At 35.1% G+C, this 27220-nt stretch overlaps 4 protein-coding genes and 1 long non-coding RNA gene across 5 annotated transcripts; 1 reads left to right on the top strand and 4 right to left on the bottom strand.

Annotated features, from left to right (window-relative positions):
* The first annotated feature begins 1974 nt into the window (after window positions 1–1974).
* LOC145095031 (uncharacterized) lies at window positions 1975–3427 on the top strand. Its single transcript, XM_079032976.1, has 3 exons — window positions 1975–2305; window positions 2496–2761; window positions 3101–3427. The coding sequence occupies exons 1-3, from the start codon at window positions 1975–1977 to the stop codon at window positions 3425–3427; spliced, it is 924 nt and encodes a 307-aa protein (XP_078889102.1).
* Window positions 3428–5494: 2067 nt separating this feature from the next.
* On the bottom strand, window positions 5495–8542 carry LOC145094277 (uncharacterized). Its single transcript, XM_079032556.1, has 8 exons — window positions 8351–8542; window positions 8079–8146; window positions 7089–7440; window positions 6745–6998; window positions 6340–6666; window positions 6195–6269; window positions 5921–6115; window positions 5495–5733 (listed from the first exon to the last, which is right to left on the bottom strand). Exons 4-8 carry the CDS (start codon window positions 6904–6906, stop codon window positions 5620–5622), a joined length of 873 nt encoding a protein of 290 aa, XP_078888682.1. The 5' UTR covers window positions 6907–6998; window positions 7089–7440; window positions 8079–8146; window positions 8351–8542; the 3' UTR covers window positions 5495–5619.
* A 6011-nt stretch (window positions 8543–14553) lies between these two features.
* On the bottom strand, window positions 14554–15775 carry LOC145094276 (uncharacterized). The gene is made up of 3 exons (XR_013703254.1): window positions 15616–15775; window positions 15344–15411; window positions 14554–14705 (listed from the first exon to the last, which is right to left on the bottom strand). It is a non-coding gene; the product is annotated as an uncharacterized LOC145094276 (long non-coding RNA).
* A 1283-nt stretch (window positions 15776–17058) lies between these two features.
* On the bottom strand, window positions 17059–20647 carry LOC145094275 (uncharacterized). Its single transcript, XM_079032555.1, has 2 exons — window positions 17825–20647; window positions 17059–17749 (listed from the first exon to the last, which is right to left on the bottom strand). Exon 1 carries the CDS (start codon window positions 20465–20467, stop codon window positions 17969–17971), a length of 2499 nt encoding a protein of 832 aa, XP_078888681.1. The 5' UTR covers window positions 20468–20647; the 3' UTR covers window positions 17059–17749; window positions 17825–17968.
* Window positions 20648–24003: 3356 nt separating this feature from the next.
* On the bottom strand, window positions 24004–25591 carry LOC145091503 (putative WRKY transcription factor 29). Its single transcript, XM_079029243.1, has 3 exons — window positions 25130–25591; window positions 24750–24863; window positions 24004–24615 (listed from the first exon to the last, which is right to left on the bottom strand). The coding sequence occupies exons 1-3, from the start codon at window positions 25537–25539 to the stop codon at window positions 24150–24152; spliced, it is 990 nt and encodes a 329-aa protein (XP_078885369.1). The 5' UTR covers window positions 25540–25591; the 3' UTR covers window positions 24004–24149.
* Window positions 25592–27220: the final 1629 nt, after the last annotated feature.

Here is a 27220-nt window from a genome sequence, read left to right as displayed (position 1 = left end):
TGTTTCTTATTCTATCTCTCTTTCAGTCTCTATCTTATTCCCAATTTTGTATTCTATCTCTGGAGACTCTTAATCGTGGAGATCGAGACTCTTTCAGTCTCTACCATTCGATTAAATTGGATTTTTTTCCTTCATTCGGAGTTGTATCAACGATTCATAGGTGTAGCAACGATTTGGGTTGGATTTTTTTTTCTGTCTAAAGCAAGAGGAAAACAGAATCAATATATAAATCGTAAAATCGATGAGTTCATTTTTTCGTTTGTTTGTTTCTTATTTCTTTCTAAAATTTCCGACATGAATCATCAATTCATCATATTCATGTCTTCACTGTATTTGATTAAATGATTGGGTGATTAGGTCAATGGTTGATTACTTGATTTTGTGATGTGAATACAGAATACAGGAGGCTTGAAGGCATATCTAAAAGCTGAAAATCAAAAAAGCATGGTCTGATTTCGGGTTTTTTTTTTTTTTTTTTTTTTTTTAATTTTGGTGCGTTCTTTACTTCTCTACTTGTCTTCTGATTATGTATTTCATTATTTATGATTATGTATTTCATTATTTCTGATTATTTCTGATTATGTATTTCATTATTTCATATTTTCAGAAGGCATATATGAAAAGTGAAAGCTGTAAAACGAAAAAGAACTGTGATTTTGATTTTTTTTTCCTGATTTAGGTGAGTTATTTACTATTCTTCTAATTCAATTTTACCATTTTCTGTTTCATTTTAATATATGTAATTTCGTTTTTGTAAACTTTTTGTGTTTTTGTTTCTTGTTTTTGTGATGTGAATCAAGAATCAGGATTCAGGAGGCTTCTTTATTCTGATATTTGACAACTGTGAAGCTGTGAAGGTTGCTCAAATTTTGCTGCTGTGTGTTATTGTTCAGGTTGTATCTTTCCTTCATTCCTTGTTTAGTGTTTATAAGTAGATTTGTTTTGTTTTAAATATGATTCCCCGAAAACAACCATCTGGTGCACAAAATAGAAAACGAAAAAAAAAAGGAACAACAAGAGGCTAATGAATTAAGAGGGTCTTTGAATAAATTTTTGGTTAGAAATCAAAATGCTAGTGATTTTGAAAAAAATGATAATTTTAATATTCCACCAAGTACTTCCAATGATTCGGTTGATCTTTCTAATGATTTTGATAAAAATGACTTTGTTGAGAAAGACAAACCAAGTGATTTTAATATTTTTGATCCTAGAGTATGGGATGATTTAGATTCAGAAATGGAAGATTTACTAATAGAAAAAGGGCCAAATAGAGAAATTGATACAAACATAATTTTTCCAAAAGACGCACTTGGTAGACATTTTTCTTTTGATTTTTATACACGTAAATTAAAAAATGGTGATTGTTTTGATAGAAAATGGTTAGTGTATTCAAAAGAACTTGATAAAGTTTTTTGCTTTTGTTGTAAACTTTTTAAAACCGTTCGAACTAAAAGTAATTTGGCAACCGAAGGAATTAAAGATTGGAAGCATCTTAGTGAAACATTAAAACAACATGAAAATAGTTCTGATCATATGGTTTGTTTAAGAACTTGGACTGAAACACGTATTAGGTTAAATAAAAATGAAACAATTGATAAAGAGCTACAAGAAATGATTAAAAAAGATACCGAACATTGGAAAGAAGTTATGGTTAGAATTATTTCTGTTGTCAAATGTTTAGCAAAAAATAACTTAGCTTTTCGTGGTACAAATGAAAAAATTTATGAAAACTCAAATGGTAATTTTTTAAGTGTAATTGAATCAATTGCTGAATGGGATCCGGTAATGAAAGAACATTTTCGAATGATTAAAGACAAAGAAACACATAATCATTATCTTAGTCATAAAATTCAAAATGAATTAATTGATATGTTGGCATCCGAGGTAAAAAGTGCAATTATTAAAAAAATAAAAAATGCAAAATATTTTTCTGTAATTCTTGATTGCACTCTGGATGCTAGTCATCAAGAACAAATGACTTTGATTATAAGATGTGTAGATTTGGAAAACGTTCCACTAAAAGTAGAAGAGTTTTTTTTAGAGTTTTTAAATGTAGAAGATACATCCGGTTTAGGTCTTTTTAATGTTTTACAAGATGCTCTAAAATCTCTTGATTTGGATATTAATTATATTCGTGGTCAAGGGTATGATAATGGGCCAAATATGAAAGGAAAACACCAAGGTGTTCAAAAACGATTGCTTGATATAAATAGTAGAGCTTTTTATATGCCTTGTGGATGTCATAGTTTAAATTTGGTTTTATGTGATATGGCAAATTCTTGTCAAAAGGCAAAAACTTTTTTTGGTACATGCCAAACGATTTATAATGTTTTTTCTAATTCAACAAAAAGATGGAGTGTTTTACTTCAATTTATAGATGATCTAACACTTAAATCATTATCATCTACTCATTGGGAAAGTCATATTGAAAGTGTTAAAGCAATAAAAACACAATTTTCCCAAATAAGAAAAGCTTTAAAAAAAATTATCTATAGAAAGTGATAATGGACAAGTGTGTAGAGATGCTGATTCATTAGTAAATGGTGAATTTTCTAGTTTTAAGTTTATTTTAAGTTTAGTTATATGGTATGAAGTTTTGTACAAAATTAATTTGGTTAGTAAAAAGTTACAATCCAAAGAAATGCTTATTGATGTTGCTGTAAAAAATTTAGAGGGGTTAATTAATTATTTTGAAGGATATAGGGAAAGTGGGTTTGACTTTGCTATTAGTGAAGCTAAAGAAATAGCAAATACTGTTAAAGTTAAACCCGAATTTTTAAAAAAACGTGATTATAAAAGAAAAAAACAATTTGATGAAATTTCAAATACCGAAAGAGAACACCAATCTTCTCAAGAAGCATTTAAAAGAGATTATTTTATTGTTATAGTAGATATGGCTCTTGTTCAATTGAAAAGTAGATTTGAACAAATGCAATATTTTGAATCTATATTTGGTTTTTTATTTGATGGTTCCAAATTAATTTCTTTAGATGATGATAAATTAAAAAAATGTTGTTTAAATCTTGAGTCCAACTTGACAAGTGGTGAAGAATGTGATATTGATGGAATTGGTTTATTTATTGAGTTACAAATTTTGCAGAAAATGTTACCTAATGAAGCATACAAATGTGAAGGTCCTTGGACATCTATTCAAATAATGGAGTATGCAAGAAGAATGGATATGTTCCCTAATGTTTTGGTTGCATATAGGATCTTATTGACAGTGTCGGTTACGGTTGCTTCCGCGGAAAGAAGTTTTTCAAAATTGAAGCTTTTGAAATCGTATCTCCGAAGTACTATGTCTCAAGAAAGATTGAATGGATTATCACTTTTAAGTATTGAAAGTGATTTTCTACAAAATATTGATTATTGTAAAATAAGAGATATTTTTGCTTCAAAAAATGCACAAAGACAACGGTTTAGATGATTTTTGTAGGTTTCGTTTGTATTGTATTGATTGTTTGATTATAAAATTTACTATATTTTTGATTTTCTAAATTTTTTATATATAAGGGCATAAAAATTTTTATCTCGCCCCGGGTAGCAAAAAACAATGAACCGGCCCTATATATATATATATATATATATATATATATATATATATATATATATATATATATATATATATATATATATATATATATATATATTTGATTTGTTCAAATAACTTCAAGAGAATCCTATTCTATACAATATGAACATAATTAATAAAAAATAATATAAACTATAAAGACTTAGTCTTTACATATATAATACGTACAAACCACGATCTTGCTGATATGGTTTATATCTCATTTAATATTAAGTTTAATATAAAGGAACCTTCGTAGTGTTTTCTTTTTGAAATTTGCAAGTAAAAAGTATGTTAAAGATTGTTTACAAAATCTTTTTGCTTTACGTATGAAGACATCATTGTGGGTTGGCTTGAGACAAAAATAAAAAGAAGTCCAATATATATAAGAGAAATTAAATCTTTCTATATTTTTTTCATATTCATCTTTCTACCTCATTAAATGTCGATAACTGTCATATTTAGATAGAATAATGGTATTTTAGAATGTTTGTCATAATTTTAAATGGATAGGAAGATAATTCGGAAGAAAAGTAGGAGGATACTAAATTTTCTTTCTACTCATCTTCCTACCCACATGAAATGGCGATAAGTGTCATATATTTAAATAAAAATAATGATATTTTAAAACACTTGTCATAATTGTAAATGGATAGGAAGAAAAGTAGGATAATATTTAATTTCTCATCTATATAATATAAGTAAAAAAAATGATACCTGGAGAGAGCTACCAAAAAAGTTTGGTTACGATTAACCCTTAAAAGAATCATCTATATAATATAAGTAAAGAAAATGATACCTGGAGAGAGCTACCAAAAAAGTTTGGTTACGATTAACCCAGCTACCAAAAGAGTTTGGTTACTATTAACCCTTAAAAGAATCCAACATCTAATCATAACGCATTATTTAGATAAAGAAATTATATAATTTAGAAAATGTAATTGAAGTAAATATGAAACATTTGTTAATTGAACCTATGTTTATTTTTAAACATGGGATGTTATATCTTACTCAACAAATTCCTACTTGCATTTCATTACTTTTTAAAGAAAAAAAAAAATGATCAATTCAATTCCGTGAAATAAGTATCATGAAAATCAGTCATACACGTATACTCAGTAATCCAAAACAGTCACACACACACACACATATATATATATATATATATATATATATATATATATATATATATATATATATATATATATATATATATTTCGTTGAGATTAAAAATAAAATAGAGATATTGAGATTCAGCATCTGACACGTATTTCACATCTGCCGCTCTAACCCTCTGGCGTACCGGCATGGTAGTCTGGTATAATCATAAATGATTATACAGCGCTGCTCGTTCCTTTCTCCTCTGTCACCATCCCCACAACCATAACCACCACCATTACCACCACCTCTAACACCAGTCGATCTCACCACTGTCACATCTGTTACTTATACCACCGTCACCTCTATCACCACCACTTCTTCTACCACACCACAAGGAAAAAGGCCATTACCGGCGACAAAAGTCGCCGGTAAAAGTCCCAAAAGTCGCCGGTAATAAGTCGCCGCTACTGCCTCGTCGCTATTGATCAGTTTGTCGCCGCTAATGATAATAGTCGCCGCTATTAGTATGTCGCCGCTAATGAGTATTGTCGCCGCTAATAATGTTGTCGCCGGGAATGACATTTGTCGCCGGTAAAAGTGTCGCCGGCAAAAGTGTCGCCGGTAATGAGCTCTGTCACCGGTAAAAGCGTCGCCGGTAATTGTTTTTCAATTGTTTTTTTTTTAAAAAATGATTTTCGTTGCCGGTGATAATATCGCAGGTAAAAGTGTCGCCGGTAATAACAATATTCGATTAAATATCAAAACCAATAGTGTCGACGCTAATTACAAAACAAACATCCTATTAAATATCAAACATAATAGTGTCAAACAAACATCCAAAATACAATTAAATATCAAAAGTCATACTATCCAAGTAGCAAAACAACAAAATTTTTACAATCTACCAAGTAGCAAAACGAGACAACATATGCAAATAAAACTCATTCTTACATACCCTCATCGTCGTTCCCATCGTTCCCTTGATTATTTTGGGATTGAAAAAACGAATAAAGCTCATCCCTACATGCCGGGTCGGCGAGCATTGCACGAAGATTTTCCAACTACATAATTAATAACAATATATATAAACTTATAAGTTAGATTGTCAAACATAAACAAAAACTATCAAAATACATTGTTATTTTTAAAGTAAAATAGAAAACCAAATTACCAAACTTTTTAGCAAATAATCACCAAACTACCAAATCAACATGCATTTTACGATGCTAAAGTAGATTGCTATTTTACCTGTGATGGTTGTGATGGTGGTTGTGATGGTTGCGAAGGCTGTGGAATCGTCGGGAGACCAGAAGGTTTGCGGCCAATGCCTCTAATGTGGCCACGTCGCTCTCCTAATACTTTCTCGAACGTAGCTCTTTCTTGAGTTGGCGTAAACTCACTTTCACCTTGAGTTTGTTCTAGCAGCTCTTCAACTAACCGATTCTGTAACTCCCAAAAGTGAGTAACAATTAAGTATAAATAAACATTTAAATATATGATAAAATTATAATTAAATACTTACATATTGTTGTTCCGATTCAGCAGTAACAAATACACCATTCTTATCGGTATGAGCTTTGCGAAATGTTTCCACTCTCTTAAGGTTATGTTTAAGTTTAAAAATTAGATTATATTTTAAATAAATAATTACATGTATCGTACGGTACCTTCTTATAGCAAGTACTGCTATACGAGCTCGAACCCCCACGATTCACAATTGTTTGCTTTTCACGGATTTTTTTGTTCCTTTCTGAAGCAATTTTGTGTTCGTCAGTTTGAAAATACTCAACTGTCTTCTCCCAGTTATCAACAAGCATACCATCCGGAGGATTTGCCAATGCTCTCGGGATATCTTCATACCCTCCGACCATCTTGAAATATTCTTTAGCGTCGGCTTTACGCTCTCGAAAACCTCTTAACAAGGCTGCTTGAAAACTCTCTGTCAATAAAGTAGTTTGTGCATCCTGGTACATTTGATTGAGATCAAACTTTGTCTATAATAAAAAAAAAAAAAAGTTAACCAAGAAACAATTATAGTTAAACCTATAAAATATATTTCAATAAATAATTACCGCTAAATGTTGTAATACAGTGTCCTTTATATCAGGGGAAACTCTTTTCCAACTCCATTTGTCGAAAGGGACCATCTGCCACATTGTTTTCCCAACTTCTCGGGAAAACATGTCTCCCGCCTCTCCTACGGGATTAAATGTGATATCCCTATCAAATTGCATGGGTATTGGTTTCCCCTGGTTCTGCAAGATTGCTTTTTCAAGCTTTATATTTTTTGCTTTTCCTCGAGCTTTCCTTCGGGCACGTCCCTCAACTACAAATGTAATTAAAAATTATTAGAAACGACATTTAATTTATGATAATTGAACAAAAATAGTAAATAAAAATTCATGATAAGACTTACCGTCCAGCTCGTGCTGGCCAGGACCTCTACCACCTGGGAAAGGTGGGTCCTCAGCTGTGACATCCCCAAAATCATGGCCAGAAAAGACCGGTTTGTTTATGCTTTGTTTAAAAATCAGAGTTACATTTTAAATGAAAGTGTTGCGGAATTTGTCCCAAAACAAGATATGATAAAGATTTATCAAAAGCATTTCCATAGAAATGTATTTCATTAAAAGACTTGGGATGTCATGTTCGTACAGATCAAAAGCATAAACAGTACAATATAAGCCTTACTACATTATTTCATATCTACAGGCCTATATCCGTAATCCCTCGTCCAAAACATCACATCTATGCTCATGCGCCACTACCTGTAATTCATAAAACTGAGTGGGTCAGGCTTGGGAGCCTGGTGAGCACATAGGGTTTTCAACCCACAATAAATAGTTTATTAATTTCATCAATCAACAATAGCCCGATTACCCGTTCCCGTTATCCTCACTTTACGTCCCTAAACACCTATCATAAGGGACCTAGCCTAAGGATCATCATCGGGACGAACACTACTACTAAGGGGATTCCTCAGCAATAAATGTCCTAATAGGCAACCATGTGGGGGATGGAGTACATCTGGTGAGCACACAGTTCAAATAAACACACAGTTCAAATAAACACCTACAGGTTGCGAGCCTGCTAGTGTTCCACTGGACTGTCTAGAATAGTCCGTGGTCGTCATCTATACTCCGCTAGATGACTGGATCATCAATAACATCTATAACGAGGCCTCTCATTATTTTATTTTGTCACACAACAACTATTACATCTACCCATGTTTTACCCAACACATTTTGTAGATATAAAATACATATACAGTTTAAATCTTTGAAAACATGTATAAAACGTTCATCCAACATAGATAGCAAGTATTCAGATAATATGCACAAATAGCACGTAATTTATATTAAATACTTCATATCTATGTGTAAGTTGAAAGTAAATATGCACTCACCTGAAAAGGTGGTGATTCCGAACTCAGACAACGCTTCGCTTCTTAAAAAGAATTTTCTTCGACGAAACCTAGTATTATTACCACTAGAGTTTAGTTTATTATTCGTCGAGACTAATTAATAGTCTAGCTATTATTATTATTATTATATAAGCGTCAAAAAAATACTTATATAACCCATAATAATAGCCCAAGTATTTATTATAAGTTCCTAATAACGTTACTATAATTAAATAAAAGCTATATTAAAAATAGCGTAGGCGTAGCTCACTTACAGCGGGTTTTATAGAAAACCGGGCTTTGCTTGGAGCAGCGTTCCCGAGCCGAAAAGCTCTTCTTCTCGGAGCCTTCGAGCACTCCGGGGCTTCCGCCTCGTGCTAGGGAGGTTCCCTAGGCTTTTCGGGGGATTTCGGGGCTAGAGAGAGGTTCTAGAGAGAGAGAGAGAGAGAGAGAGAGTAAAGAGAAGAAAGAATGGGAAAGGTGTGAAGAAAATGAGGGTGGGAGAGGTGGTATTTATAGGGTGAAATGTGGCTGAACTTGGTGCCACATGTCACCATCTGGTGGCAAGCCTTGGGGAGAAAGCAATGGCCAAGATTGTGCCACATCACCCATTTTCGCACAGCACACTTCCGACTTCTAAAATCCGTAACTTTCACATACGACCTCCGTTTTTGACGTTCTTTATATCCACGCGTAGGTAATAATAAGATCTACAACTTTCATTTTGATACCGTCAGCCAATTCTCGATCGATCTTAAATTTAACAGTACAAGGAGATTATACTGTTAAACGTCTGCGTAAAATTAATAACTTCTACATACGGACTCTGTTTTTGTCTGTCTTTTTACCGTTGATTTCCTATTAATGAGATCTTCAACTCTCATTTACGTTGCGTAAGCCAAAAACCGCTCGAACTAAAATTCGAGTTTCAGGCCGTGCACTGCTAAGCCGAATCTTAGAAAAATCATAACTTCTTCATACGAAGTCAGATTTGGGCGTTCTTTTTATCGATGTTCTTAGTTTAACATATTCTACGACTTTTGTTTAGATTGATAAGGCTAAAAAGTCTTCTATCGTAAATTCACTATTTACGTCTCCCGGTGTCGTGCCGGTTTTGCCGTAAAACTTCGGCGGGCCATAACTTCTTCGTTATAGCTCGGATTTCGGCATTCTTTATATGTACGGAAACCTTGAGACGTATTCTACAACTTTATGTAGAGATATCAGGATTATCTCACACTTTAATTTTGACGCTCATTTTTTATTCTTTATTAATTATACATTTATAATTAAATAATAAACACATATAATTCACATAATACTCAAATATTTCATCTTTATTACTTCAAAAAGAGTTACAAGAGTTGACCTAGCCTATTACATTGACAAAAATGCTTAGCCCTGAAACCCGGGCGTTACAATTCTCTCCCCCTTAGGATGATTCCGTCCCGGAATCATGCATCAGCAAACAGATGTGGATAGCGACTCATCATGTCATCCTCTGTTTCCCAAGTGAGATTCGGCCCATTCGAATGTTTCCATCGGACTAGCACCAAGTCGACCATCTTGCGTCGTAACTTCTTAGTCTTACGGTCAACAATTGCCTCAGGCTCTTCGATCAACCTTTTATTTTCATCCATCCTTAACTCTGAGATTGGAATTATGTCGGGAACATCTCCCGTGAATTTCCTCAAATAACACACATGGAAGGTGTTATGAATACCATTGAGTTCTTCGGGCAATTCCAGCTTGTAAGCTTGGTTCCCTATCTTCTGAAGAACTTTGAACGGTCCAATAAACCTTGGACTCAACTTTCCTCGTTTCCCAAATTATATAAGTCCCTTCCACGGTGAGACTTTAAGCAAAACGGAATCCCCAACTTCGAAAGTTATCGGTCGTCTTTTCTTGTCAGCATAGCTCTTCTGACGATCCTGGGCTGCTAACATCCTTTCCCTAATCACCTTCAACTTCTCAGCAGTCTCATGGACTATCTCGGGGCCCATAAACTGCTTCTCTCCGGCTTCAAGCCAACAAGACGGCGTACGACACTTCTGCCCATACAAGGCTTGATAAGGAGCCATCTTGATGCTCGAGTGAAAACTATTGTTGTAGGAAAATTCTACCAGAGGTAAGTGCTCGTCCCAATTCCCTTGGAATTCGAGGGTACATGCTCTCAGCATATCTTCCAGCGTCTGAATCGTTCTTTCGCTCTGACCATCAGTTTGCGGATGATAAGCAGTACTCAAACACAACTTTGTACCTAACTCCTCTTGTAGACTCCTCCAAAACCTTGACGTGAAACGACTATCACGATCTGATACAATCGTAAGAGGGACACCGTGAAGTCTTATAATTTCCTTCACGTAAGCATTTGCGAGCTTATCCATAGACCACTTCTCGTTGGCTGCTATGAAGTGTGCACTCTTGGTGAAACGATCCACGACTACCCAAATCATGTCGTGACCGTTCTACGTCCTGGGCAGTTTAGTCACAAAATCCATGGTGATGTCTTCCCATTTACCCATGGGTACAGGTAAAGGTTCCAAACTCCCATACGGTTTCTAATGTTGTGCCTTAACCTTCGCACATGTTACGCACTCAGCTACATACTTCGCAACATCGAGCTTCATCGTCGGCCACCAGTAGTAGGGTTTTAGGTCCCTATACATTTTAGTGCTACCGGGATGAATCGAGTACATGGTCTTGTGTGCTTCTTCCATCAAAAGATCTCTTATTCCTCTCGTCTTAGGTACCCAAATTCGATCTTGGAATACCTTCAGTCCTCGACTGTTTGTACCAAACACTAGCGTTCTTCCCAAACGTTCTTCCTTTCAGTCATTTTTCTCTAAAGCTTCTTCTTGAGCTTTCCTGATACTTTCCACAATCGTCGAGACGACTTCAATTCTTAACGCTCTTGGCCTTTTCCTTTCCAGATTGACTTTCCGACTGAGAGCATCAGCAACAATATCTGCTTTACCTGGGTGGTAAAGTATCTCACAGTCGTAGTCCTTGAGAAGTTCTAGCCAGCGTCGTTGCCTCATGTTCAACTCCTTCTGATTAAAGAGATACTGGAGACTCTTATGATCAGTGAAGAGCTTGCACTTCGTGCCGTAGAGGTAATGCCTCCATATCTTTAAGGCAAAAACTACCGCTGCCAACTCCAGATCATGAGTGGGGTAGTTCTTTTCGTGCTCTTTCAATTGTCGAGATACGTATGCTATCACCTTTTCTCTTTGGGTCAGAACACAACCCAACCCGACTCCAGAAGCGTCACTATAAACCGCGAAATCTTCGACTCCATCGGGTAGAGAAAGTATCGGTGCTTCACATAACTTCTTCTTTAGCTTCTCGAATGCCTCATCGTGTTTCTCACTCCACGTATACGTAGCTCCTTTATGAGTCAAAGCTGTTAATGGAGCAGCTATCGAAGAAAAGCCTTGGATAAATCGTCGATAATATCCGGCTAATCCTAGAAAGCTTCGAGTCTCCGTGGGACTCTTTGGATGTTCCCACTTCATTACAGCCTCGATCTTTGCGGGGTCAACCATTATTCCCTCCTGGTTAACAACATGACCCAAGATTTGGACTTCCCGTATCCAAAAGTCGCATGTGGAGAACTTTGCAAAAAGCTTCTCCTTCTTCAACACTTCTAATACTTCCCGTAGATGCTTGACATGCTCCTATTGGCTTTTCGAGTAGATGAGAATGTCGTCGATGAACACTATCACGGATTTATCGAGGAATGGTTTACAAACCCTATTCATCAAATCCATGAATGCTGCGGGAGCATTGGTTAGCCCGAATGACATAACCAAGAACTCGTAGTGTCCATATCTCGTTCTGAATGCAGTCTTCTCAATATCCTGCTTTCTCACCTTTAGCTGATGATATCCTGACCTAAGATCGATCTTTGAGAAGTAGCTCGAACCTTGCAGCTGATCGAATAGGTCATCAATCCTCGGCAATGGATACTTGTTCTTCATTGTTGCCTTATTCAGCTCTCGGTAGTCTATACACATTCTCATACTTCCGTCCTTCTTCTTCACGAATAACACCGGAGCTCCCCAGGGTGATGAACTAGGTCGAATAAAACCGTTGTCCAACAGCTCCTGAAGTTGCGTCATGAGCTCCTTCATCTCCGTCGGTGCTAATCGGTAAGGTGCCTTTGCTATCGGTGTTGTTCCTGGTAACAAGTCTATACGAAACTCCACTTGTCTATCAGGTGGTAATCCGGGAAGATCTTCGGGAAAGACTTCCGGATAATCACACACAACCGGTATATTATGCACCTCTTTCTTCTCCTTCTTGGCATCGATTACGAATGCCAAGTATGATGCACATCCTTTGGACAAACATTTCCTGGCTTTCATCAGGGAGATGATTCCAGAATTCACTCTGCGTTTGTCCCCATACACCATAAATGATTCTTTTCCGGGTGGGTTTACCTTTACTATCTTCTTTCGGCATTGAATCTCAGCATCGTTGGCGCTAAGCCAATCCATACCCAAAACGATGTCGAAACCGTTTAACTCTATGGGTAATAGCTCTTCGTGGAATTCGTTTCCGTTTAGGTCAATGACGATGTTCCTAATACGATTACTAACAGGTACGAATTTGCCACTGGAAACTTCTACAATCAGGGCATTATCTAGTTTTTCTACAGGCAATGCTAATTTCCCACCAAATTTATGCGACACAAAGGAGTAGTTGGCTCCGGAATCAAATAGTATATTTGCAGGCAAACCATTTACAAGAAAGGTACCTGAAGCGACGTCTACTGCCTCCTTTGCAGCCTCGAGCGTCATCTGGAAGGCTCTCGCCTTCGGCTTCGGTGGTATGTTGGGTCTTCCTGTCTCCTTCTTCTTCGGGCAGTCCTTCAAAATGTGCCCTTCTTCATTGCACCCATAACAGGCTTTCTGGTTGAGGGTGCATTCATTGGCGTAGTGCCCAGGCTTTCTGCACTTGTAACAAGTGACCCCTCCGTCACACTTCCCAGAGTGCTTCTTCTTGCACTTGTCACACCACTTCGCTTCTGATCCTCCTCCCCTCGAACCAGACTTCGAGAATCTACTCTTCTTGTTGGACTTCGAGGATCCATTGAACTTCCGTTTCTCACCAACCTCAGCCCTCTCCAGACCTCTTTCCTTTTGTTGGGTCTCCACGTTCTTAGCTGCTCGAACAACTGATTTCAGAGTGGTTGCCATCTTGACTGTTGGGCCAAAGTCAGCCGGCAGTCCGTTTGCGAATTTCTCAATTTTGGAAAGTTCGGTTGGCACTAGGTATGGAAACAACTTCATCTTTTCCGTAAATGCAGCAGCATGGTCATCGATGCTCATTCTCCCCTTCTTCAAATTTTGGAACTCATTGTTTAGATCAATCAGGTCTATCTCTGAACAGTACTGCGCCTTCAGTTGTTCCAAGAACTCATCCCATGACATTTTCAGAGCTTCTCCCCGTGGCATTGTATCTGCCAATAGCTTCCACCAGCTCAAGACTCCAGTTTTCAATTGTCTCACGGCGAAGACAGTCTTCTGCTTCTCGCTGCAGTCGCAGCTCTCAAACACCATCTCCATCTCGGAGATCCAGTCCACAATCTCAACAGGCTTTGGGCTTCCTGAGAGACTTGGTGGTTTCGCACCCAAGAAATTTTTGTACATCCGCCCATCCTTGTTGTTTCTCCCTTCTGGGCCATCCTTTTGCTCACCTTGAGTCCCTACTTGACTCACTTGGCGGCTATAGTTCCCTTCCTCAGATGGCTCGGGAACTGGCTCCGTCGGTTCAACATGTATGGTAGGTTCGTCCCTATTTTCGTGGAGCATCCGTCTCATTTCTTCCCTTTGTTCAGCTAGCATAGCCTGAATCATGGCTTGAACTCCAGCCATGGTGACTGGCTCAGGTGCAACTTCTTCAACAACAGGTATTTGCTGAACCACTGGGGGTTGGTTCCTACCTCCATTTGCGTTCACGTTTCCGCTACGGGTCCTTGCCATCTTGATCTATACACCGAATAAGGTGAATTTAGATCTTTATTTAGGATAGACGTTTTAAATCGTCCTTATCACTCTGAAACGTTTACATGCTAGTTCTAATATCGTAGTCGTACGTTTAGAATCCTAAACACATAAGGTTTCCAGATCCGGTCGGCAATAGACCATAGATCCGAACAATTAACAACATATTATGCACAAAGCATTTAGCACATAAAAGCATTTTAGGCACAATTCCTAAAATAAGCTAGTGCTCACACCTCACAATCATCGCTTAGCATTCTAAGTTTAAGTCTAGAAATCCTACAAATTCCTAGTTCGCTTAAACTAATGCTCTGATACCAACTGTGACATCCCCAAAATCATGGCCAGAAAAGACCGGTTTGTTTATGCTTTGTTTAAAAATCAGAGTTACATTTTAAATGAAAGTGTTGCGGAATTTGTCCCAAAACAAGATATGATAAAGATTTATCAAAAGCATTTCCATAGAAATGTATTTCATTAAAAGACTTGGGATGTCATGTTCGTACAGATCAAAAGCATAAACAGTACAATATAAGCCTTACTACATTATTTCATATCTACAGGCCTATATCCGTAATCCCTCGTCCAAAACATCACATCTATGCTCATGCGCCACTACCTGTAATTCATAAAACTGAGTGGGTCAGGCTTGGGAGCCTGGTGAGCACATAGGGTTTTCAACCCACAATAAATAGTTTATTAATTTCATCAATCAACAATAGCCCGATTACCCGTTCCCGTTATCCTCACTTTACGTCCCTAAACACCTATCATAAGGGACCTAGCCTAAGGATCATCATCGGGACGGACACTACTACTAAGGGGATTCCTCAGCAATAAATGTCCTAATAGGCAACCATGTGGGGGATGGAGTACATCTGGTGAGCACACAGTTCAAATAAACACACAGTTCAAATAAACACCTACAGGTTGCGAGCCTGCTAGTGTTCCACTGGACTGTCTAGAATAGTCCGTGGTCGTCATCTATACTCCGCTAGATGACTGGATCATCAATAACATCTATAACGAGGCCTCTCATTATTTTATTTTGTCACACAGCAACTATTACATCTACCCATGTTTTACCCAACACATTTTGTAGATATAAAATACATATACAGTTTAAATCTTTGAAAACATGTATAAAACGTTCATCCAACATAGATAGCAAGTATTCAGATAATATGCACAAATAGCACGTAATTTATATTAAATACTTCATATCTATGTGTAAGTTGAAAGTAAATATGCACTCACCTGAAAAGGTGGTGATTCCGAACTCAGACAACGCTTCGCTTCTTAAAAAGAATTTTCTTCGACGAAACCTAGTATTATTACCACTAGAGTTTAGTTTATTATTCGTCGAGACTAATTAATAGTCTAGCTATTATTATTATTATTATATAAGCGTCAAAAAAATACTTATATAACCCATAATAATAGCCCAAGTATTTATTATAAGTTCCTAATAACGTTACTATAATTAAATAAAAGCTATATTAAAAATAGCGTAGGCGTAGCTCACTTACAGCGGGTTTTATAGAAAACCGGGCTTTGCTTGGAGCAGCGTTCCCGAGCCGAAAAGCTCTTCTTCTCGGAGCCTTCGAGCACTCCGGGGCTTCCGCCTCGTGCTAGGGAGGTTCCCTAGGCTTTTCGGGGGATTTCGGGGCTAGAGAGAGGTTCTAGAGAGAGAGAGAGAGAGAGAGAGTAAAGAGAAGAAAGAATGGGAAAGGTGTGAAGAAAATGAGGGTGGGAGAGGTGGTATTTATAGGGTGAAATGTGGCTGAACTTGGTGCCACATGTCACCATCTGGTGGCAAGCCTTGGGGAGAAAGCAATGGCCAAGATTGTGCCACATCACCCATTTTCGCACAGCACACTTCCGACTTCTAAAATCCGTAACTTTCACATACGACCTCCGTTTTTGACGTTCTTTATATCCACGCGTAGGTAATAATAAGATCTACAACTTTCATTTTGATACCGTCAGCCAATTCTCGATCGATCTTAAATTTAACAGTACAAGGAGATTATACTGTTAAACGTCTGCGTAAAATTAATAACTTCTACATACGGACTCTGTTTTTGTCTGTCTTTTTACCGTTGATTTCCTATTAATGAGATCTTCAACTCTCATTTACGTTGCGTAAGCCAAAAACCGCTCGAACTAAAATTCGAGTTTCAGGCCGTGCACTGCTAAGCCGAATCTTAGAAAAATCATAACTTCTTCATACGAAGTCAGATTTGGGCGTTCTTTTTATCGATGTTCTTAGTTTAACATATTCTACGACTTTTGTTTAGATTGATAAGGCTAAAAAGTCTTCTATCGTAAATTCACTATTTACGTCTCCCGGTGTCGTGCCGGTTTTGCCGTAAAACTTCGGCGGGCCATAACTTCTTCGTTATAGCTCGGATTTCGGCATTCTTTATATGTACGGAAACCTTGAGACGTATTCTACAACTTTATGTAGAGATATCAGGATTATCTCACACTTTAATTTTGACGCTCATTTTTTATTCTTTATTAATTATACATTTATAATTAAATAATAAACACATATAATTCACATAATACTCAAATATTTCATCTTTATTACTTCAAAAAGAGTTACAAGAGTTGACCTAGCCTATTACATTGACAAAAATGCTTAGCCCTGAAACCCGGGCGTTACATCAGCTCCGTCTCCCCCATGTCCACGACCCATGACAGCAGCCATGGTAAACATAAACAACAGCCACACTCTCATCATTTCCTGAAAAATTATAAGATATACAAATACAATTTTTATTATAGATACACATTACATAGAAATAAACATTTAGATAGGAATAAACGTTTCCGTTTAAACTAGAAATCCAAATACAGTTCATATTACAAACACATATTACAAATACATATTACATAAGAACTATTCTAATCAGAATCTTCCTCATATCCTTTAGTGTCTTCTTCGGTATCATAGTCAGAATCGGTGTCATCGTAATCAGTATCGCAATCAGAAACATCATTGACTCTACCAGTTGGCGGAGGAACTTCAGATGCACTTTCTACATCAACAATGACTCTAGGAATGTTTTGAAAGTACATGCTGAAATCGATAAAAAGCGGAGCATCGGATGAAGAGATATTTTGAAGTACATCGACATCGTCTACATTTTCGTGTGAGACATTGTCAACATTTTGAACAAGGTCATCGTTCGATGGTAGATCCCAAATACTTCGATGATTAACATGCTCGACAACACACCGATGGTTATTGTTTGGCTCTCTGATGTAGAACACTTGTTTGGCTTGTGACGCATATATGAGTTGATCATCTTTGTATGCTTCGCGTCGTGTGTCGATACTGGTGAAACTATCACTAGAAATAACTCCTGTTCGAGTATCAAACCACTTGCAACGAAATAGTACAGTTGAATAATCATGTGTATACCTCAACTCTATAATCTCTTCTAACTGGCCATAATACTTCTCGCCTTTCTCACCCACCGCTAAAACCCCAGAGTTTTGTGTTGTACGTTCTGTGTCACGACTAAGTACCATAAACCTAACACCATTGACTATGCATGCGGTGTAAGAATAGGCATTCATTTGCGGGCCCATTGCAAGAACCGACAACTCTTCGTGGAATTCTGGAGATTTTTCTATTTTCATTTGATGAACCTAACAATTATAAATTAATATGTATTATGTATTCGTTAGATCAATGAAACAAATTTGTTTATTAATTTATATTACCTTTTCACGAAACCAATTACGAAATTCTCTCTTTTCATCACTTTGGGGATGCTCAGATTTGAATTTCCTATGTTGGTGACCAAAAGATATAGATTTAAAAAGATAAAATAAAAAATTAAGAATGAAAGTTAGAGATAAGATTAATTACTTGATATACTGTCTGACTTCTTCACAGCTATTCAATACAAACCATTCCATGTTATGCATTTCCGTTAAATTAAGAGTTTTGATTTGAGTTGTGCTGGTCGGTCGACATTTAGACTCAAACATCCAAAACTTTGTTTTTTCAATGACAATATCTACATTTCTTTCCGGACGATTCTTTACATCTCGAAGGTACATTGAACAAAATGATAAAGCTTCTTCAGCAACATAACCCTCAGCTATAGAACCTTCTGGCTTCGCCTTGTTTCTGACATAGTTTTTTAGTTTTTTCATATATCTCTCGAATGGAAACATCCATCTCATACAAACCGGGCCTCCAGCAATTGCTTCATCAGGTAAATGCAAAAGTAAATGAACCATAATGTCAAAAAACGCCGAAGGATAAATCAATTCTAACTTGCACAAGATTGCAATAATGTCTACTTTTGCTTTCCTCATATCCTCCACCTTCAATGTTCTGGAACAAAGTTGCTTGAAAAACGTACAAAGGTCTACAATAGGTGTATAAGTATCTTTGTCTAACAACCCTCTTACTCCAATCGGTATCAAACGTTGAATAAGAATGTGGTGGTCATGCGATTTCAACCCAATAATGTTAGTATTGGTATCGTTCACTTTCTTACTAATGTTAGAACCAAACCCATCCGGCAGCTTAACCTCTTTTATAAATTGACAAAAGAGTTGTCGACTAGATTTCGTGAAAGAGTATCTTGCCTGGGGTCTATGAAACTTGTCACCATTTTTTTGCAACCATTCATTTCTCCGAATGTTTAGAATTCTCAAGTCCTCTCGTGCATTTGATGTGTCTTTGCTTTTATCGTTCATTAGGAGAGTACCTAACAAACTCTCGTCCACATTTTTCTGGACATGCATGACATCTATGTTGTGTTTCAACTGTAGAGAAGACCAATACTCGAGTTCGAAGAAAATGCTTCGTTTCGACCAGTTCAACTCATAATCTTGCCGCTTTGGCTCCCCGCCTCCATGCTCAGGATGTTTACCCGGTTTACGAGTTAGTAGACGACCTAGTTGCTCTTGTATGTCATCATTACTAAAGTGTCTCGGAGCGGGTCTTGTCTCTTCCATCCCATTAAAGTCCAACCTCTTTCTTAACGGATCATTAGCATCTAGGAAACGACGATGACCGATATATACGACTTTGTTTGTTGCACGGTACGAAGGAGTGTCTTCATTGCAAGTAGCACATGCTCTATACCCTTGCCCACTCCAACCCGATAAACTACTACGAGCTGGCCAATCGTTTATTGTCCACAACAACATAGCTCTCATCGTGAAGAATGTGTTTGTCGCCGCATCTTTAATACGTACGCCTGAGTTCCACAAATGTTTAAGCTCTTCCACCAACGGTCTAAGGAAAACATCCATATCCTTACCTGGAGCTTTCGGTCCTGGAATCAACAAAGTCAACATGAATGATGACTCTTTCATACAAAGCCAGGGTGGCAGATTATATGTGGTGAGTATGACCGGCCATGTGCTATGTGGATTACACATGTTTCCAAATGGATTGAAACCGTCAGCTGAAAGACCTAGGCGTACGTTACGGGGTTCACTCGAGAAGTCGGGGTATTTTTTATCAAAATCTTGCCAATGTTCCCCATCAACAGGATGAATCATCACACCATCTTCTGAACGTCTGGTACTATGCCAAATCATATTTTTGGCAGTGTGCCTCGAACAATATAAACGTCGTAGTCTAGGGGTCACAGGAAAGTACCGTAACACCTTATGAGGTACTTTCTTACCCTTGGTGTTTTTATCGATCCATCGGCTCTCTTTACAAACGGGACAAACTTGCAATGAATCATGTTCTTTCCAAAAGAGACAACAATCGTTTTTACACACATGTATCGACTCATACCCCAGGCCAATAGACTTTAGTTTCTTTTTGGCTAGATAATGTGAAAGGGGAACCTTGTTGCCTTTGGGAAATGCTAATTGCAAGAGCTCAAGGAGTTGATCAAATGAACTATCAGTCCATTTGTTGTTCACCTTGATATGCATTAACTTTGCTAGAAACTCAAGGGAAGAAAAGATGCAACCAGTATACAATTGAGTTTCCATTTCTTCCAACAACTGTGCAAAATCATCATCCACACCGCTACCCCTTGTATTCGAGGTTCCTTCATCGAGGTTGGTATCATTTTCTCTCGACTCCCACATCACATCGTCGATTAAATCGGCCATTTCGTTACTTGGCAAGACGACGGGAGGAATAAAAGATTCACCATGATAGATCCAAATTTTGTACGCCTTACTGAAACCATTTATAAATATATGGCGTTCAACTACAGTCGGGTACTTGAAGTAACGGTTATCACATTTTTCACACGCACATCTGATTTTACCATTACTATCAAGGTGCAACTTCGACTTCTCAATAAAAGCTTTGAGTCCTGCTTGGAACTCGGGATGGTTTCGATATGGATTAGTAGTCCAGCTTTTATCAATAGACATGATGTTGCTGAAACATAATTTTGGGTTTAGAGTTTAGTATACAGAATTAGCATTGTTTTTTTTTCAGTCCACATTTTTTTTACATCTAAAATAATACAAAAATTAAGTAATAAAAAAATGAAAAAAATAAATTAAAAACTATATAACTTATTGGTTAATTAATTTGGAGTTACCTTGGGTAAAAACTAGAAAACCACATACTTTTACATACGTATTATGTTGTTGTGTTGTTTTTTTTTACCGTCGAGATTAAAATGTATATAAGTTTTTAAAGATTTTTATAATTTTTTTTGTGTTTTTTTTTCCAATTATAAGTTAACTATATAACTTATTGGTTAATTAATTTGGAGTTAGCTTGGGTAAAAACTAGAAGCTAAGTTTTTAAACAATTTTATATTTTTTTTTGTGTTTTTTTTTTCCAATTTATAAAAATAATGTATTTTTTTTTCAATTATAGCATCCTACTTATAAGAAAACCACATATTTTTACATACGTATTATGTTGTTGTGTTGTTTTTTTTACCGTCAAGATTATAATGTATATAAGTTTTTAACGATTTTTATAATTTTTTTTGTGTTTTTTTTCCAATTATAAGTTAATTATATAACTTATTGGTTAATTAATTTGGAGTTAGCTTGGGTAAAAACTAGAAGCTAAGTTTTTAAACAATTTTATATTTTTTTTTGTGTTTTTTTTTTTCAATTTATAAAAATAATGTATTTTTTTTTTCAATTATAGCATCCTACTTATAAGAAAACCACATATTTTTACATACGTATTATGTTGTTGTGTTGTTTTTTTTACCGTCGAGATTAAAATGTATATAAGTTTTTAAAGATTTTTATAATTTTTTTTGTGTTTTTTTTTCCAATTATAAGTTAACTATATAACTTATTGGTTAATTAATTTGGAGTTAGCTTGGGTAAAAACTAGAAGCTAAGTTTTTAAACAATTTTATATTTTTTTTTTTGTGTTTTTTTTCAATTTATAAAAATAATGTATTTTTTTTTTCAATTATAGCATCCTACTTATAAGAAAACCACATATTTTTACATACGTATTATGTTGTTGTGTTGTTTTTTTTACCGTCGAGATTAAAATGTATATAAGTTTTTAAAGATTTTTATAATTTTTTTTGTGTTTTTTTTTTTCCAATTATAAGTTAACTATATAACTTATTGGTTAATTAATTTGGAGTTAGCTTGGGTAAAAACTAGAAGCTTTCTAGTTTTTGTATATAAGTTTTTAAACAATTTTATAGTTTTTTTTTGTGTTTTTTTTTTCAATTTATAAAAATAATGTATTTTTTTTTCAATTATAGCATCCTACTTATAAGAAAACCACATACTTTTACATACGTATTATGTTGTTGTGTTGTTTTTTTTACCGTCGAGATTAAAATATATATAAGTTTTTAAAGAATTTTATAATTATTTTTGTGTTTTTTTTCCAATTATAAGTTAACTATATAACTTATTGGTTAATTAATTTGGAGTTAGCTTGGGTAAAAACTAGAAGCTTTCTAGTTTTTGTATTTAAGTTTTTAAACAATTTTATAGTTTTTTTTTGTGTTTTTTTTTCAATTTATAAAAATAATGTATTTTTTTTTTTTTATTTCAATTATAGCATCCTACTTATACCAAAACCACATAGTTTTACATAATACATAAGAAGGTGAAATTCACATACTTTTACATACATATACCACATATACATCAAATACAAATACACACAAAATAACATCCTATTTAAACCAAATACACATAATTTCACATATATACATAATAACATCCTATTTATACCAAATACAAAAGTTTCACAATCATATATCACATTTACAACAAACATACATACATTCACATACACACAATAACATTCTACTTATAACAAATACATATAACTTCTACTAATATACCACATATACATCAAACACACATACATTGGAATATATATACCAAATTCACATATATTCAAACAAATACAAAATATACAATCCAATTTTCACATATGACAATTATCACATAATTTCACATATAAATACAACTTGAAGCTATACAACTAATTGCAATTAAATAACCACAAACAAAAAATTGAATAACTTGCTTCTAATCCAAAACAATACCACCAAAAACAAAAATATGAACAATTTATTATCATTCAATCACTACATAAAGCTACAAATCAAAATTCATACAAAATAAAAAAGAAATCATAAAAAAAAAACTTACCTTTCTTCAACAAATGGAGGCACCTACAAATTGATTCCAAAGCTTTAACCACTTGCTTGGAACAATGCTTCTAATCCAAAACAACACCACCAAAAATAAAGAACATGAGCAATTTATTATCATTCATACAACACAAAAATGAAATCATCAAAATAAAACTTACCTTTCTTCAAGAAATGGAGGTAGAAATTGATCCCAAAGCTTTAACCACACCTAAGGACACTTGCTTGGAACAATGAGGGGAGAAATTTGCTTGAAAGAAGCTGATTGAAGAAGAAAATCGGAAAAATGGTGAAGGAACTCGAAGCAAACAGAAAGGGAAATGAAGAGGAACTGTAATCTGCGTGCGTTTTTTTTTTATCTGCGATCATCAATAGCGGCGACACTATTAGCGGCGACGCGAGGATCAATACCGGCGACAATTGTTAATAGTGGCGACAAACTGGAGGGAAGGGTACCGCGTCATTTTTAGCAGACAATTAGCGGCGACTTTTTTAGAGTTTTAGCGGCGACATGCGTGTCGCCGGTATTAGGTTAAACCGGATAAGGCACCCCACCCGTTGGATTGGCTATCTCATCGAACGGTTGAGATGCAATGTAGGGGGAAAGTGCGGATTCGAGTGTCAACCCTTTAGCGGCGACACTATTAGCGGCGACACTATTAGCGGCGACTAGTGGCTTTACCGGCGACTCTAGCTAGAGTCGCCGGTAAAGCCAATAGTCGCCGCTAATAGTGTCGCCGCTAAAGGATATATTTCTTGTAGTGCCACCACCTCTGACACCAGCTGATGGCTTGTCTTCGGATCCATGGGTTTGGCGTACCGGTACGCTGGAGCATTAGAGCGGCATATAAGAAATATGTGGTTGAGGTACCGTCCCCTATATATATATATATATATATATATATATATATATATATATATATATATATATATATATATATATATATATTACTTAAATATTATGTGGAGCTAGCTTTGTTTATTTCGAAGCTAGTTGTAACTTACTTGTAACATAATTAATAAAAAATATCATTAATGATGTGATTTGTAAGATATTTTATGTATTTTAAGTACTAAATGAGCTACTTCTTTAACGTTATAAACTTTATTATTGATTTCATATTGTACTTAACATTGAATTGAAGGAAGTAGTGGATTCAGAAAACATTTTCACCAAATTAAGGTAGATATATGGACACGATTGAACGGGGATAGTGTGAAACATACAGACTTTGTAGATAATACATTGTAAATTAAATTTCTTTGTCATATGATTGAAGATCCGCCATTGTTTCTAGGTACGAGTTCGATAAATATTCTGTATTTCTGTCTAATTTACATATATAATTAATATGTAAAATATAATGCGAAAGCATTATTGTCCAACATTATTAACTCTACTAGTGAATTTACAAAAAATAACATCATATGCTGAAACAAGAAATTGATAGCTAAGAAAACACATGAGGAAATTGTCTGTTTGAGCAATTATAAGATGATAAATCCTCCAAACCTTCGAAGAAATCGTCGCTAAAAACCATATGGTCTTCATCATTCATACCCGTCATCATTGTATGTCCTTGATCGTCAAAGTTACTGTAAAACATTGTCTCTTGTTTGATATTTGATTGTTGGAGGACTTCCTCGTCATTTGATGAAACTGAAGGGGTTGTTGGAGAATTAAACGGCGAGTCCATGGTTATTGGGACGATTTTACAACCGTCGCTAATAGTAGGGCTTTTTGGAGTAGTCTTGAATTTGTTGCGGTTGATTCCGGCTAAGGAATTCCGGCGAGTTGGTTGTGGGTGGTTGTGCTCCGCCGTGTAGGTTAAAATGTAGATGCTTGGATCGGTGCAACTTTGCTCAACTTGTCTCCTTGCCATACACCCTTTTGAACTGCTACATCTATAATAGCTTCTGTAAAATTCGAACATCATATTATTAGTATTCGTTTTAATAACTCAATCATTAAATAATTGTCATAAAATCATCTTTATTTTGTCAAACTCATGATGAAGTTTGAAGTCGGAAACAAAAACAGTTGTATTTACCTTGGATAGATTGAACCTTTGATTGGTTTTTGACCATATTTACGCCAAGCCCATGGATCCGAAGACAAGCCATCGGCTGTTACTTGAACCACCACCCTCTTTTGTTGATTCTTTCTGTTAATTTATACACACCAACAGGCAAAAAGGGGTCACTTAAAATCGTCATAAATACACACAAACATCACAATCGAGAAAAGAAGAAGATCCCATTAGTTGATCAAGAAAATAGTTCCAGAAATGGTTGAAAGATATATAGCCTAATTAATGCATGGTCCTAAGTATCAATACTGTTGGGTGAATTTCTAGATATATAACCAAAAATTCATTATCACATGCATGGTTTGTGGGTATTTAAAGAAAAACAAAACAAAAAAACACACCTTTTCTTGAGCTTTGGTGCAAGTTGAGAGATCTTTGAAGCAGACCCACAATAGGTCTTAATATCAGCTTGTTCTTGATCTTGTTGAACTTCATGGTAAGAATCATGATGATGATGATGATGATGAATTACCTGAAGATCAGCATCGGCAGCACCAGCAGCAGGAGGAGGAGGAGGAGGAGGAAGCTCGATCTCAGTACCAAAAATAGGATAAAGAGGCTTGTAAAGCTGGTCTACTTCATCTCCAACAACAACTGTTTCCATGGAGGGTGTAGATGCTTGATGATCAAAGAGGTGAGGGAAACAGAAGAGAAGAGCTTGATCATATTCTTTCTTGGTATCAATGGATCCAAAGTAATCATCATCATATTGTTTAGGTCTGATGACAGCTTGTAAAGCCCAGTCCGCCATTTCTGAGATTTCTTGAGGAGAAAGTGAACAAGATGAAGATGGTATGTAAAAGGTGCTGCTGACCTTTTATAATTTAATTGAGTTTTTTGCATCAAAAATATTGGATCATTTTTTAATATATTTTATTAGGTGCAAGTGTGTATCCAGTGTACAAGTGGGATTTTGACTTTTGTGTCAAGTCAAAGGGGTGTTTTAATTTAGGGTTGGGGCGAAAACGTAACACGGCATTCGTCTTTTACTCGCTTCATAAACTCAAGCTTGACTCGACTTTTTTGCTTCAATTTTCAAACCGTCACAATAATTATTTTTTTACATGTTAAAGTTCATCTAAATATTTAATTTCTTCGAACACCAAATTGGAGTTTCTTTTAACTATAATCGTTTTCATACATACGCAACCATAAAGTTGTTAATTATTAAGGTTCTTTATTTCCAATTTATTCATATATCAAGCAAAACAGATTTAAAAATCTAGCTATACCGATGATTTATATATTTCTTATATTTCTAGCTATACCGATGATTTATTCATATATCAAGCAAAAAAGATTTATATATTTCTTATTGATATAATAAGTAATGAATATTAAGAATCTTTAAATAACATACTCCTCCGATTGCCATAGAGTTATGGTAAATGTCTCGGTAAAATCTTTATCTTTTAACTAGATATGTTGCTCATGCTCCGTATGGGTCGTATGCGTCTAATTTGAATGTCGTTTTCCTTAAAAGATGTAGTTAGTATAATTCGACCCCTAATTTTTATAGACAAATTAATAGAAGGCGGAAAAAAACAAACAAATTAAAAATGAGGACCAATATAGAAAAAATATATCAAAAGAAGAAAATGACAGACGTCAAAAAGTCTCGGGCCGTTTTTTGTGTTTTTTATAAAAAAAATATAAAAGTTTTGACTGCAATGACAAAAAGTGTTAAAATAGCTAAAGAATTAAAGGGGTTGGAATTAGAAAGTTTTTAGAAAATGGACAAAAATTGTCAATTCTTTAAAGTTTTGTGGCCAAACTTTGAATATTAAAAGGTTGTTAAAAAATGTAAAATTTTTTATTGCATTGACCAAAAGTGTCCAAATAGCTAAAGAATAAAAGGCAAAGTTGACAAAAAAACATACAAGATTACTATTTTATATATATATATATATATATATATATATATATATATATATATATATATATATATATATATATATATATATATATATATATATATAGGGTTAGGATTAAATGTAAACTCCAAATATTATGTGAATGTATGACCAAATTATGATCATTGGATTAAAAAAATTAATGACTATGATTTTAGGGTGCATTGTGTTAATGTAGGATAACAATTACTATATAACTACAAGCAATTAATTCTATGGTTATTAAAGAGTAATTATGACATTTTATTAAATGAGATAAAAGAGAAGTAACTATATGTTAGGAAACTAAGTCAAATATATTAATAAAATCTATATTATTATTTTTAAAACTAAATCATAGAAAATCATGTATTGAAAATTTTGCAATATAATCACATAAAAAGAAATACATTTCATTCTTTAAAAATTACTTAGTTTCATAACATATTTCTTTCTATAATAATTAGACGATTTCACTATTAGTTTTAAAAAACATTATTTTTATACAATGTTCAAAAATTACAAAATTAAAGAATCGGA

This window comes from Lactuca serriola, chromosome 3 (assembly GCF_051521515.1).
Source record: "Lactuca serriola cultivar US96UC23 chromosome 3, Lser_US96UC23_V15, whole genome shotgun sequence".
Taxonomy (NCBI): Eukaryota; Viridiplantae; Streptophyta; class Magnoliopsida; order Asterales; family Asteraceae; genus Lactuca; species Lactuca serriola.
The sequence above is the reverse complement of the archived record's forward strand: the minus strand, read 5'-3'. Positions and strand labels throughout refer to the sequence as shown.

Coding starts and splice junctions, on each gene's coding strand:
- LOC145095031 (XM_079032976.1), top strand. CDS start 1,975: ATGACTTTGATTATAAGATGTGTAGATTTGGAAAACGTTCCACTAAAA. Junction 2,306..2,495: donor AAAGGCAAAAACTTTTTTTG/GTACATGCCAAA, acceptor AATTATCTATAG/AAAGTGATAATGGACAAGTG. Junction 2,762..3,100: donor AAATAGCAAATACTGTTAAA/GTTAAACCCGAA, acceptor CAAATTTTGCAG/AAAATGTTACCTAATGAAGC.
- LOC145094277 (XM_079032556.1), bottom strand. CDS start 6,906: ATGCAATTTGATAGGGATATCACATTTAATCCCGTAGGAGAGGCGGGA. Junction 6,667..6,744: donor CTGTATTACAACATTTAGCG/GTAATTATTTAT, acceptor TTTTTATTATAG/ACAAAGTTTGATCTCAATCA. Junction 5,734..5,920: donor CACCATCACAACCATCACAG/GTAAAATAGCAA, acceptor TTAATTATGTAG/TTGGAAAATCTTCGTGCAAT.
- LOC145094275 (XM_079032555.1), bottom strand. CDS start 20,467: ATGTCTATTGATAAAAGCTGGACTACTAATCCATATCGAAACCATCCC.
- LOC145091503 (XM_079029243.1), bottom strand. CDS start 25,539: ATGGCGGACTGGGCTTTACAAGCTGTCATCAGACCTAAACAATATGAT. Junction 24,864..25,129: donor GCACCAAAGCTCAAGAAAAG/GTGTGTTTTTTT, acceptor ATAAATTAACAG/AAAGAATCAACAAAAGAGGG. Junction 24,616..24,749: donor AAAGGTTCAATCTATCCAAG/GTAAATACAACT, acceptor CGAATTTTACAG/AAGCTATTATAGATGTAGCA.